General features: G+C 18.4%; 2 protein-coding genes across 4 annotated transcripts in view; both read right to left on the bottom strand.

The window, feature by feature from the left end:
- The window catches only part of LOC129612794 (1-acyl-sn-glycerol-3-phosphate acyltransferase gamma-like), a 17,506-nt gene continuing 2,172 nt past the window's right edge, over positions 1-15,334 (bottom strand). The window contains exons 1-6 of one of the 2 annotated variants that reach the window (XM_055526570.1): positions 4,484-4,592; positions 3,822-4,219; positions 1,330-1,504; positions 897-1,248; positions 473-830; positions 1-184 (exon numbers count right to left, since the gene is read on the bottom strand). In XM_055526570.1, coding sequence (XP_055382545.1) covers positions 99-184; positions 473-830; positions 897-1,248; positions 1,330-1,504; positions 3,822-4,020 — 1,170 coding nt within the window. In that variant the 5' untranslated portion in view covers positions 4,021-4,219; positions 4,484-4,592 and the 3' untranslated portion in view covers positions 1-98. Of the gene's footprint in view, positions 185-472; positions 831-896; positions 1,249-1,329; positions 1,505-3,821; positions 4,220-4,483; positions 4,593-15,334 lie in introns of those variants that run through there. The other variant, XM_055526569.1, reaches the window with a different exon arrangement.
- Positions 10,095-15,334, bottom strand: part of LOC129612795 (Golgi phosphoprotein 3 homolog sauron) — a 19,608-nt gene continuing 14,368 nt past the window's right edge. Inside the window, exon 2 of one of the 2 annotated variants that reach the window (XM_055526571.1) lies at positions 10,095-11,281. In XM_055526571.1, coding sequence (XP_055382546.1) covers positions 10,207-11,088 — 882 coding nt within the window. In that variant the 5' untranslated portion in view covers positions 11,089-11,281 and the 3' untranslated portion in view covers positions 10,095-10,206. The remainder of the gene's footprint in view (positions 11,282-15,334) is intronic. The other variant, XM_055526572.1, reaches the window with a different exon arrangement.

Genomic DNA, 15,334 nt, shown 5'->3' on the forward strand with positions numbered 1-15,334 from the left:
TGAATATTTATCAAAAATATATAATTTTAATATCGAATCAGTTTTTTTTTTTTTTTTGTTCATTTCTTGATTTTGTGTCTAGTCAGTTTTTATTTGATTTAATCTTTCTTATGGTTATTCATTCCATATTTTGATGCTTTACGTATTTCCGACATACCTATTGATTTCCTCATTATAACATAAACTAAAATTACAAAAAAAAAAAAAAAAATTAATTAAAATAATTTTATAAAAATAAGAGTTGTAGGAAAAGTTCTTTGCACACTTGCATTCTTTTAACATCTTTATTTCCATTTCTACTACTTTTACAAAATCCCTCTGATTCTTTAAGTTTATGTTAAAAGAAAATTTATGATTTATAAATAAAAGTGTATATTAACTGAATAGAATAGGAAATAATGATTTCTATTGGAATGTAAGCGCACAGAAAAACTTAAATCTTAACAAAAAAAAAAATATTTAAAATACTTACGTATTAATATTAATATAGATACTATTGTTAAACTAAACCAATTTCCATATATTAACGATGTAAACATAAATTTAATTAATGGTAATACAGTAACTAATAACCATCCAACAACATTTAATAATGGATAAATACGACGTTTCTGAACAAATGATTTTGTTTCTTTGAAACCAGAAGTTTTAAAATAATCACCAGTTGTATGAAAACTATCTTGAATTTTATCTTTTTCAACAAATAAATTTTGTAACCAAGCAGCTGCTTCATTTTCATCACTTGGTACATCTTTCATTGGTATACGTCTAACAAACATATATGCATCAACACTATTACCAAATAATAAACTTCTTATTGTTGGTGGAACCTAATTCAATAAATAAAAAAAATTAAATATAAATTAAATATAAATTTTTAATTTTTAATTACTAACCGGATCATCTTTTTTTACAGATAAATTAATATCATAAATTGCATGACAATATTTTTTTAATGTTGGTAAACTAGCTGTAAATCCTTTTGTTCTTGGTATTAAATGATGTTTTAAAACTGTCATACCTCTTTCTTTAGCAAATTGTACAGATGCTTCATGTTTTGATTCTGTAAAACGTGTACCTTCTGCATTCAATAATAACCAAACTGGATCTGGATAACTAAATGCTTCTTTTAATTGTGTTGCAATAATTTCTTTATCTTTTTCAAAGGAACGTTCTAAAAATACAAATTCAGCAAAATACCAACACCATCCAATTATTGGTATATATCTAATAACTTTTTTTGCAAATCTATTTAAAAACAAAAAAAAAAAAAATTAAAATGAAAATATGTCTAGTATTTTATAAAAAAAAAAAAAATAATAAACATACGCTTTACAATTTCCTAATACAAAACGTTTTTCACAAAATATCCATCCTAAAAGCCAATCAATTTCATATGTATGATTCATCATTAATAAAACATTTTCATCTTTTGTAAATATATCTCCATCACAATAAACTGTTAGCTTTGTATTGGACCACCAGTCTGCTAAAAACACAAGTTCTAAAAATTTAAAAATAAAATAAAAATTTAATTAATTTTTATTTCTTATTTATAAAAATATAACATGTACATATGTACATATGTATATAATATTTACACACAACATATAGTATAATAATTTACATTTAAAATTAAAATTACAATTGATTATTTTTGTATGAAAAACAAAAAAAATTATTAAATATAAAATAAGGATGACATTTTTTAAATTTAAAATTTATTATTGTATATGAGTTTTTTTAACTTTTAATATGTCAATTGCCATTAATATTTTAATTTAAATATTTAAAAAAATATATTCAACAGGTTGATGCTCTCTTGTAACACTGTTCTGCCACTGACAATTATTTATAATGCTAGTAACAATTATTGCTTATTTATAATGCTACTAGTTTAATACCAGGGTTGTACTTAAACAACTAAATCAAAGCTACTTGGAAAAGAAATAATAATATTTTTTTAGAATTTATAATGGCAATTAACACATTAAGAGTAAAAAGTTGTAATACCTCTTTTTTTTGTTATATAAGAAATGTTAAGGTATAAATGATAAAAAAAAATTTACAATAAAAAATTCATACTTCAGCTGTTTTTTTTTTTTTTCTTTACAGTGGTATAATTCCATTTTTACACATTTTGAAACATTTTGAAATTAAAACTGAACTTACACCACTTCCAAAAAAAAAACAGCAGTCCATTTTGTTAATACGAGCAATTTGATTATACCGCCCGATTACTACAAAATTTAACAACACAAAAAATTTATTCTTTTTGTTGCATAATTACAATATCCAACCGCAGAATTAGAATTAGTCATAAATAGAAGTGATCATTTAAATTTGATTATGTTGTCAAACCTTTTGGTTTTTCATGTTTTCTGAACTTGTTTATAACCGCCTGATCGTGTATCTCGCTTTTTTTACTCACTTTTTACTTACTTTCAAATCAAAATTCTCAGTATTTTCTAATACTGAGAATTAATTAATTAATTAGAGAGAGAATTAATTAATTAATTAGAGAGAGAATTTAATAATTAATTACTGAGAATTATTTAATTAGAATTAATTAATTATAGATTTAATTAACATTTAATTTTCAATTAGATTTTTTGAATTTTTTCACAAATTATCCATTGAATGTTTCACTTTTAAAAACAAAGTGAATAAATTTTGTATGCATTTTAGAAAAAAAAAAAAAAAAACGAGATACGCAATACCAAATAATTCTTCTCACCCGAATATTACATTATACAACTAATTGTATATGATAGTCACTTATTTTTTTTTTCTCACTTTCCGAATAAAATAGCGAGATAGGCGATCAGGCCATAAATCAAAATTTAAATTTTATTAATTTTAAAGTGTTATTTTAAAAATGACCAAAATTTTGAGTTGTTACAATTTTGAATCGATCGAGCAATATTTACAAATTTCTATATATGCATAAAATGATTGTATTTAGTTTATTATAATTTATGTAATATTTTATTAATATTATTTTGTAATATAGTTAAATTTTATGTTAAAATGTTATATAAATTATTTTGGATTGCAAATTTTTTTATTATCTAATAAAAATATTGTATATTAATTGTCTTTCTATGATTTTTAATAAAAAAATAAATTATAAATTTGTAATTTTGAAAATTTTAAAATTACTTAATTTTAATTTGCGCACATTTAATAATATTTTTAAATAATTTTATATAAAAATATTTTTATACTCAAAATATGTATATGACACTTTAATATTAATTGTAAATGAATTGATTAAAATAATGGCGCTGATGGCGCTTACTTCTTACTGAAAAAAAATTGTAATTCGATTGAAATTGAAGAATCGATATTGAAAAATTATTAAGAATCGATATTGATTTTTTTTTTAGATTTAATTAAACTTTTAATATTGTTAGATAATAAGAATAATTTAATTAAATTAAAGTTATTAATTAAATTAGAATATTAGTCTTAGAATTAAAATTAAAAAATGGTAATTTTATTATTTTATATTTAATAAATCTTATGTATGAATTTTTTTTTTTTTTTTAAATTAAATTGATGTTGACAATAGAAATATTGTCTACAATTGTTATAACCATAGAGTAATTAAATAAATTAGATTATAATTGTTTAATAATAATTTTAAGAAAATAATAATCAACATTTAAAATACGTACAACAAAGAAAGCTTTTGTTTTTCTTTTTTTTTACAACACTCATTTTATATATTTAAATACATATTTAAATTATAATTAAAAAAAAAAAAAATTTAAGAATATAATGTAAGAATATTTTTTTGTTTTTTTTTTTATACTTACGGCAATATAATGAATAACATAGATAATAATTCAATTTTCTATATAATTTTACATTGAATGGTCTAAGGCAAACAAATAAGCAAAATTGTAGTAAGTTAATTAATAATCCTGACACAAAAAATGAAATTCCTATTGATAAATGTATCAGTCTTGATTTTTTGAGCGTTGACATTAGATTATTACATGTTGTGCAGCTCATTTTTAATTATAATTTTTCTTCTTTTTAATTTTCAATATATTTTTTTTTTTATATATTAAAAAATTTTACATATAAATATATGTAAAATAAATAAAAAAAAAAAAAATCGTGTATTTTTGTTCTATGGCTGAAATATTAAATATACATTAGGTATATAAAATATATATGTTGGTTGGTATATATAAAGTATTATATAAATCTGTAAAAAAACAAAAAAAAAAAAATTAAAAAATTAAAAAAATAAATTAAAAATATAATAATATTATGTAAGCATATAAAAATTTTATATTCAAAATTGCAGTAATATAGAGGGCGAAAATTCAGCAATTTCTTAATTTATGAGCTGAATTATTTATTAATATTAATAATCGAATTACTGTAATTTTGAAGTCAGTGTTATTTAAATATAGAAAAAATTTTAGGTTATATAAATATTTTTATTGTTTTTAAAAATTTAATTTACTTCTTTTTTAAAATAATAAAAAATATTTAATTTTAATTTTCCGCAATAATTAAATTAAAATTAAATTCAATGCGATGGTCAATGCGATTTCTATAAAATTTATTTGTTCATTAAAAATTTCACTTCAATTACTTATTTAAAATTATTATTTTGTTATGAAAGACTTTAATAAATAAAATAATAGAATTTTATTTAATCAATTTAATTCTATCTAATAAAATTTAAAGATAAGATAATTATTAAATTATAAAAATATTATATATGTATTTAAGATTGTAAAATGACTATCAAAGAGATTATCAAAATACAAACGAAGATTATTGATAAAAATGCAATTCGAACTTTGAAAACTGAATTTATAATGATCAAAATAATAATTTAAAATGTTAATTAATATCCAGTTAGTGATTAATTACGTCAAAATGAATTTAAAATAATTGTTCATTTCTATTAACAATTCAAATAAAAAAAAAACAAATAAAGTTCTTAAATGAAGACTTATAAAGGAAGTAAAATAATAAATAAAAAAATTTTTGGACTTTGGTATTTTTTTTTTTTTTAGATTAAAAGACTTTCATTTCATAATCTATAAAAGTAATAAAATAAAAAAACAAATTTCAATTAAGAGCTCATATCAATTATTTGCAAATATTGTGTTTAGATTGTTGATTATATTATTTACATATGTATACTTATGTACATACTTTTAAATTTATTTTTTAAAAAATAAAGCTTCTTTCATTTGAAAAACTCGCAAAAATATATTAGGGGGCTTGAGCTTAAACTTAAAAATCTTGTATTATTTAGTACTCATGTACTTAGATAATTCTTTTTATAATTATTGTACTTGTATTTAATATTTTATTTGCAAAAACTTTATTTATTAAACATAAGTTAATCCCAAATTATCTTTAATTTGAAATTATCTAAAAATATTATTAAAAATTTTTTCATATTTGAATGTAATAGTTTAATATTATCAATTTTGTTTGTGACAATTGGAATTTATTAATATTACATTACTTAACATCGATTAATAGTAAAATAAAAATTTACAAGAAATTCAAATTAAAAATGAAATATTATATAAATATTCTGTATTAAATTAAATCAGTTAAAAATATTATTATTACCTAATTCTAATTTTATAATTAATACCCCTTATACCATTGATAATATTGGGAATCGTTTAGCAAATATATACATATAAACATATTAAATTCAATAGATCTGATTTCAGAATTAAAATTAAAATCTTAATAGAATTGAATTCTAGATTTTTGAAAATTCAATATTCTCGACTGTTATAGTGATAAGATTAAGATAGAATTGCTCTGTGCTGTAATTCAAAAAGTTTGATAATTTCTTTTTCCTTAATTATTATGGTCTACATAATCTTGTTAGCATCTTGTATATCAATAACAATAAAATTTGTAGACTATGATCCTCTATTTCTTGCAATTAGTTTTTTTAATTTTACTCTTTTATTTTTTGATTTACAAAATTTTGACGAATAATTATTAAAACTCATCCGATTGAATAGTTATTTTATAACAAATCAATATTTATTAAAAAAATTAAGACCGGAAAATTTGACTAAAATGAAAAATTTTAATTTTTAACAATTGTTTTAAATATTGAACAATTTGGTAACCCTAATAATAATTTAATAATTCGTGAACGATAAAAAATAATCTTAAATACCAATAAATTTTTATTATTTTAAAATTAATACTAGCTTATTAGCTTGTTTAATAAGGAATAAACAGACATGTTTTTATTACTCAAGTATGTACAAATATGCATTCGCGTTAATAATTGGTTTTAAAAATAAAAAACATAAGTACATTTAATAATCAAAATAAAAAAATTTAGTTAAATACGAAAAAAGGGTTTTAATAAAAGTTTAATTAGAATTTTTCGACTGTATGATTATATTTTTATAATCTGGTAGTATTAAATGTTAAGTGGCAGTAGATTAATAGACATACTAAGAAAACTTTAACCATGAATGTTATTATACAATAAAAAAGCTTATTTAGTAATAATTTAGAAATACATGAGAGTTAATTTAGTTTTTTAAATATATAATTTTTAATTACCATAAAATTTTAAAGTGATTTAAAACAAAAAAGACAATGTTTTTTAAGATTTTTAACTATATTTCACTTTATTAAAACTTAAAATATCTGTGTTGTTTTTTTTTTTTTTAGTTTTTATTTAGTTAATTTATTTATATTTATTTTATTATTTTACTTACATTTGTAATTACATTTTAAATATTTTAATGAAACACAGAATTTCAGTTTGTATAGTTTTTTTTTTTTTATGGATTTTCTTTACATATTCTTCTTTTATTTAATTAAAGAATTTTATTTTAATAAAAACGAAAATAAAATCGAGAAAATAGTTAAAAAATAAAACAAATAAGTAAGTAATACCAAAAACTTAATTTTTCTTTTTTATGGAAAGTATTTTTAAAATTTTATTTAAGAGAAAACTAAATTTATTTTAATTAAATAAATCAATAAATACTCTTTAAGATTTGGGATGTGATGTGCTAAAAAAATGTGTTAAAATTTATTTATTTCAAATTATACTTATGTATCATAAATATATTTAATGTATTTATTTATTTATTATTACAATATTAAATTTTCGTTTTGAGAAAGATGTTTTTTTTTTTTTTTCGGCAGCATTAATTTATTATTCTTGATTTCAGTTATATTATAATTAATAAATTATAGTATATTTAATATGCTAATAAAATGAAAATATTTCGCATCATTTTTATTTTTCATTTATAATATTTTTAAAAATTAAAAAGGTCGAAATTTAATGACATTCGCATTCTAATTGAAAAGAAACTACTGTAAATTGAAAATGTTAAGTTTTTTTGGAAAATGACACTAAATCGTCGAAATTTAATTTTCTTTTTACTAAATCTAATTCTTTTATTTTTTTAATATTATTATTTTGCGCAGTATATTGTTTTTGTGCAATTTAAAAGTAGTAAATTGTATTTTGAATTCTAAAATTAATTTAAATTAAATTTTATTGTCTTATAAGCTTCATAAGATAGCTTAAATCACTAGGTAACTTTTATATTTTTCAATATGAATAATTTTATTTTAATTTTAACAAAATAAAAATTTCTTGAATGCAAAATTATTTTAATCAATTTGTTTTTTTTTTTTAAATTATGAGTAATTATAATTTGAAAATATGTATTTGAAATGAAGATTATTTTTGCTACATATTTTTTAAAATAAAAAAATTTTAGTAGAAGGAAAATGTTATTTTAATTGAATATATGCAATAATTTGAAAATATTAAATTTTATTAAGTATATTTTTATAATTGAAAACTATTTACAAAACTCTACAACAAAAAAAAACTCAAACATTTTAATTAACATAAATGAATTAAATTAATTTTAATATTTTTAAAATATAATTTGAAATCTAAATAAATAAATAAATAAATTTAGATTGAAAAATAATATGAGTAGGATGAGATATGAGCTGCAGATAACAAGATTACAGTTATCATTGTGAAGTCATTCACTTGATATTTAAAAGTATGTATGTTATTGTTTTTTTAATGAAATTTATTGTTATATTTTAAATGGATAATTTAGATTTTTGTTTTTGTACATAATAATATTAGGAGAGCATATCTAAATTAATATTTTCAAATATTTTTAAATTATAAATAATTTTATTTTAATATTATTTAATTATTTTAAAAAAATTTTTAAAAGGAGTTTAAGCTTGCATAGAATGTCTCTTGTTACTCGTATTATTTATTTACATACTATATAAAATATGTATAATAATTAAGTTTTAATATTGAATATTTGTAATGTATTGAATTTATTGTATTGAATTGTAATTCAATATAATATAATATGCATATGCATATTTAATATTTAATAAAATACTATATTTATGATACGAAATATTAGATAGTTAATTTTTTTTTATTTCTTGTTTTTCATAAATTAAATTAGATGTAGATTAAGAAGATAACTATATAAATAGCTATATGAAAAAAAAAAAATCAGAAAGAGGATAGAATATTTAAAATATTAATTCAGTTTTCTCTTAAATGCTAAAAGTACTTTAAAGCCTTTTATTATATATATATATATATATATATATATATATATATACCATATGTATTTATACATATGAGTATACATATATACATACAGATATATTAATATAATTTTAAAATCTATATATACTTAATTTTAATACATTTTGTTTTATAATTTTTTTTCTCAATTTCGCTTATTTTAATTTTCACATATTTATTTAAATTTTTTAATTCTTATCATTTATTACATATTGAACTTCAAAAAAAAAAAAAAAAAAAAATTGTTTTTTTTTTTTTGTTTTAATTTTCAAAATTTTTTAATAAAGAAATAAAAACATTGTTATTTACATTATTAACTATAATATTTTTAAATTTTTTATATATATTTATTTATTTATTTATTTATTATATTTATATAATATTATTTTCACTCTTAAATTAATATATGTAATTTTAAATTTATACTTATATAATTTTGTTTTATTTTGTTTTTTAATATTTTTATGTCAAAACTTAAAATTTAAAACATAATTTTTTTTTGATTTAGAATTTTTAAAAAAATTAATTATTTTTTTTTTCCATATATTATAATAAATATATATATACATGAATTTCATATATGTATTTATTTTTATATTTTTCACATTATAAATTGCATGACTTAAATATAATAATAATATGATAATAATAAAAAATAAAAGGAGGGTCAAATTTAATACAATAAATTTATAAAAAAAAAAATCTTTGAACTTAAAAACTAATAAAATAATATGCTTATAAATTAATTGTATATTTATATATATATATATATATATGGGTTTATATAATAATATGTGTTGTATGTTATGTATATATTTTAATATGCCAAGTAAATAAAGTTAAATTAAGAATATTATAATAATATATAAAAGATAATATAATATACTATATGATTGCAAAAATTTTAAAACAATTAATAAAAAAATAAAAAAAAAATGTATGTATCTGATTTTTATTTTCTCTCTCAAATTTATCAATATAATATAATTAATATATGCTTTAATAAAATACAAAACAAACAAAAATTTAAAAATTATATAATATAAATTCTTAAGTTGATTGTTTTTTAACTTTTTTTTTTTGTTTTTATTTAATATATATATATATTTTTTTTAATAATAATGTAAATATTTATAATATTTTTATTAATTTTTCTTTTCGATTCCAATTAACTATTAATTTATTAAAGAATTATTGTATACTTATATTTTATTCCATATTAATTTTTTTTTTATTTAAAATTTAAAATTATAATATAAAATATATTCAATACATTAATAATAATATTCATAAATGATTAATATAAATATATATATATATATTTATTTTATATATATACTTTTATGAACAAATAAAATTATATGTTCATATAAAGAAATATGCAATAAAAATATATAGATATAAATATATTAATTTAAAATTTTTATAATAATAATAATTAAAATTAATAAAAAATAAAAAAGAAAAAAAAAAAAAAAAATGATTTAATGAATTTTTGAATTATTTAATAAATTTCTTTTCTTTTTCTCTCTTATTTCTTTTAATTTTTTTTTTTTTTGCTTCATTTTTTTTTTTAAATTTTTTTATTTTGTGAACGCCAAAAATACAGCCCATAATATTTCATTTGCATTCGGTTTTGTTGATTCCGTTTCAAAATCTAAATCCAATAATTCTCTTACACGTTTCATAGCAACTTCATAATCATCATCATTTAATGGTGCAAATGCATTTTCTAATACATCACTTGTATGTGCTAAAAATATTAATGCTAACATTCTTTTATCCATACGTTGTGGATCATTAATCCATTTTGTTAATACAGCATCTTGAATTTTTTTAACTAAACGACATTTTGTAACATTATCACTTAATGGATGTGTTGTCATATCAAATAATAAAAAATTTTGTTTTTCTGTTGTTAATACACCTTTTTCAACTAAATTTTTTGCAAGTCTTTCACGTACATTTTTCAATTGATAACGTAATTTTAATGGATTCCATGTTTCACCACTTAAATATTCAATCCAACTTTGAACTGTTTCTGGTGGTTCAGTTTCTTTGATATGTTTTAATGCTTCATCCAATAATACATCACCAGTTAATGTTTCACTTTTAATAATTACTTTACGTGAACATAAACCACGTCTTCTCATACCAGCACTTTCTAAACCAATACGTCCTCTAATACCTAATTCAATTAATATGCAACCACGTAAACCACTTGATAAACAATCATTCCAAAATGATGTATAACCTTCTTTATCTTTTAAACCTAATAATAAAACTTCTTCCATTAATGTTAATCTAGTTTCTTTTGAATCATAATCTTCAATATTATCATCATCGTATTGTTCATTACTGTTTGGTGAATTTAAATTATCTTTTGTTGAATTTGAATCCGAATATTTATCATTTGATTGATTTGATGTTTTAACTCTTCGTATAAGACCATCCGTTCGATCCATTTTTGTTTTTTCCAATTGTATATAATTTCAATTTATTTATGTGTATAATATTTTTTTCGTCTTCTTGATTTAATATATTGTCGTTTAATTAAAAAACAAAAAAAAAAAAAACTTTTTTTTTATAATTTTAATTATTTTGTATTTTTAAGTTTTTTTTTTTTTTTTCTTTGTTTTTGCAATTTTTCATTCAAAGCTGTTATATAGAAGATAAAAATTTTTTTTTTGATTTTAATAACATAGAAAAAAAATTATTTTAACAATTTAAAAATAAAGTACTTTTAGCGTTTAAGAGAATTTCGTTCGCTGTACGTTTTACATTTTGAATGATAATGAATTTTTTAAATTAATTTTAATATTTAAATGACAATTCTTGGACAGTTGCATGCATTTTAAATAAATTCTGATTTTTGTTTTTAATTAATTAATTAAATTTATGCTTAAACATTTTAAAATTAAATTTTGTTTAAATCATCTGTTTTGATTATTTTAGCCTATCTCTTTCTTGTTCGCATCATCTAAAAGACCTTTTAGCACACCTTTCATTCATAATTATTAAAATAAAAATACTAAGATATTTAAATTTTTATTACAATTATTTTGAGATTTTTTTTTTGTTAACACCTAATGGATTAAAATTATAAAATTTTTTATTTATATGTAGAAAATCAAATTAAAAATCACATTTAAAGTTGAAATTATGGAAAAAGAAATAAAATAAGAAAAAAACAGGAAAAAAAACAGAAATACAAACTCAAACAAAATTACAAAATTTCTCGTAAAACAGAAAGGAAAAAAAAATAGCAAAAAAAAAATTAAGTAATGATAAAAAACTCAAAAACTACAGAAAAAAAAATAATATTAAAAGTAAAAGCAAAAAAATAAAGAAAAAACAAAACAAAATGAAAACAAATCGATTTCAAAATGACGTTTTGATTATTGGTAGATAGCGTAGAACGCAACGATTACCGCAACGCACTGTCTTTTTTTTTTATTTTGTTCCTAAATTTCTAAAAATTTTCACAATTGGAAATTTTGAAATTTCGTTTTAAGAATTATATTTTTAAATTAATGATAATTTGATAAGTCGAGATTCCTAATTCGAGATCATATACATAAAACATTGTTCATATGACATATTTATAATTAGATTTGATTAAAATTTAACAAAATTGTCGAATATTCGTGCAAATGTCATTACATTTTAATCGAACAGAGTTCATAAACAAGATTTTCGATTTTCGTAAATTTGTCGTCAAATAAAATGTACACACGCAATAAATTTTGAAAGTTATGAAAATATTATATAAAATTTCTTGAGGAATTGTATGGAAAAATTCAATATAATAATATTTGTTATATACTTAGTATATAAGTTTAAAACTAATTAAATGTCAAATTTAGTTATGTATCTAAAATTTCATAATTGAAAAACATGATTGAATAATTAGAAATTGAAAAGAATTAAAGGAAATTTGTGTATTTTATAAATTTTTTTCATTCATTATTTTATTATATCTATATATATATATATGTGTGTGTGTGTGTGTACATTTTAAAGAAGAAAATATAGTTTATTTATTTCTCAAATAAGTTTCTACATAATTTTACAAAGAAAAACAAAACATGATATTAATTAAAAAAAAATAAATAGTGTGTCTAAAAGCGATAAAAAATTTTTGCTTTTATACTGTAAAAATAAATAAATTTAATTTTAATATTTCTATAAATTTTTCTTTAATGACTTTTCACTTAATTTTACTTTTAAAAAAAAACTTTGAAAATTTTTAAATTATCTAAGGATATTGATATTAATTTTAAAAATAGAAAGAGCTAATAAGTTTAAATGCCTTCTCGAAATGTGTTTTTCTTTTCAGAACACTTTGACGTTTTGTAAATTAATGCTCAGAAAATATTTACGTACTATAAGAGAAAATTTACTCAAGTGTAGTAAATATTTAATATTAGAAACTAAGAATATGTGTCAGAAGTAAAAACTAAGTTGTAAGGGTGTCAGAAGTACAAACTAAACTATAACGGGGGGCAATCACCTATTGGTTAAACTTTATAATTACTTTGCAATCAATTTTAATTGAGAGAATTGTTTTAGTCAGGGATTAAAAATAGTCAGGGTTGTCTGGCAAATAACTTGGTGGCAATTTGACTTGCTAACATAATGAATTTCAAAAATTGTAATACTTTTATTATTACTCGTATTTCTTAATTAAACTGAAAAACAAAGAAAAAAATACAAATTATTAAAACTGTTGTAAAATTAATTTGTACAGTATTAATTTATATTAAAATCTCAATTGACAGTATATAGTGTAATAATAATACTTCATATCAACATGCGTAACACACATTAGAAAATAAATGCTATGATTATTGCATGAAGAAATAAATTTTTGTACTTAAATTTATTATGAATAATTTACGGACATAAAAAATAATAATAAAATCAATTTAACGCTTATCAAAAGATTTTTATCAGATTCGAGAAATTTGATCTGATATATGTATGTATATTTATTATTATTAATTTGAAAAATAAATTTTATTATATGAATCATTCATTTGCATTAAATGTGAAGGTGTAATATGTTTATGATACTTTTATGAAGGTAAGTATACATACATATGTGCATTGTACGTCATACTCATACTTTTATTTTTTTTTTACAGACAAAGGAACTCTTTATTTATAAAATCATATTTCAAATTCTTATAAACAGTATGACATGCAAATGGTAACAATACTGTATTACAACTATGCAATTAAAAATATTAAATATTTATTAAATGGTATATATAATATTTATGAAAGCTGAATTTTCTAATATTATCGTGACACTTGTATATTCTGCGCTATATTCTGTGAGAGTTTGTGTTTTTAAAAATCTCTATATTAACACGATGGGATATGGCATGGCAATTATGCTATTAAATAACACAATTGAACAAATCTAATATAATTTAGGTGGGAATTTTAATATTTTTTTATTAAAATTATATTAATTAATTTCCTTGTTATTGAATTTAATTTTTAAATTTTAATTAAAATATTATTTATAATTATAGAATGAAAGTTATACGAAATATAAAAATATAATATTGAATTTCTTCAATAAAACAACAAAAATCAAATTAATTTTAATTCAAATTAACATTTTTGCCAATAAAATTTTAATTACTAAATATAAATAAATTTAAATACAGAGACATATGAATATGTTCAAATACGAAAAATAAGTAATTATATAAAATAAATCGATTATTGTTTAAATTCAAAATATGTAATTATGGATCGATATGAACAATATATTTAAAAGTCGATTGTATATAAAAATAGATTAACATGGTTGATTATTGAGTACAATATTACATATGCCATTATTACAAAGGTTATCGACTATCGTCTAATACGCTCTAATAAATTATTATACTTTAAAAACATGTTCTGCATATACATATAATATGTATTATATATGTACCGCTAATTTTGACCCTAAATTTATTTTTAAAACCTTTATACAAGCTACAACGTAAATAATTTATAATAAGCCTATATATGTAAATTTCAACAAAACTTTATTAATTTTATTTTATATTATAGAACTTAATTAGAATGGAACAAGAAAAAAATTTTAACATTTTATATACACACATATGCACAATCCACGTATATGTATGTATATTTAAAATAAATTATATTTTTCTAATATTTTTCCAACAACTTTAAATACTTGTTTATTAAAATGTTTATTAAAAAAGTATTGTGTAAAATGTTGATATTTCGTATTCAACTCCTGGGCATTAGAATAATCGAACAAGACTATTTAAAAAAAAAAAATAATTATATACCATATCAGAATTGATTGAAAAAAAAAAAAAAAAAAATATTATAGTAGGTGTGTAATTGACCTTGAATTACATTCGATTGCATATGTGTTTGTGTACAATGAACAATTCATAAAATTAATACAAAATTACACATTATAATATAGCAGGTAAATACAAAATGTTTATTGTACTTATTGTCAGGGTGGCCATTCAAGAAAAAAATTTTTATCTTAGAAAAATTATCTACTTTGTTAATTTAAAGTTTTTATATCATCTACAATTAAATACAATAATACATTTTTATTTTTTTTTTCCAATTCGCTGCACCTTAACTTATAAAACAACAATTTGCAGTTAAATCATACGACTTATAAGAATGGGCGTATTTACTAGTCTCTGAAATACA

Source organism: Condylostylus longicornis, unplaced genomic scaffold, assembly GCF_029603195.1.
Source record: "Condylostylus longicornis isolate FDR11 unplaced genomic scaffold, ASM2960319v2 ptg000077l, whole genome shotgun sequence".
NCBI classification, from domain to species: domain Eukaryota; kingdom Metazoa; phylum Arthropoda; class Insecta; order Diptera; family Dolichopodidae; genus Condylostylus; species Condylostylus longicornis.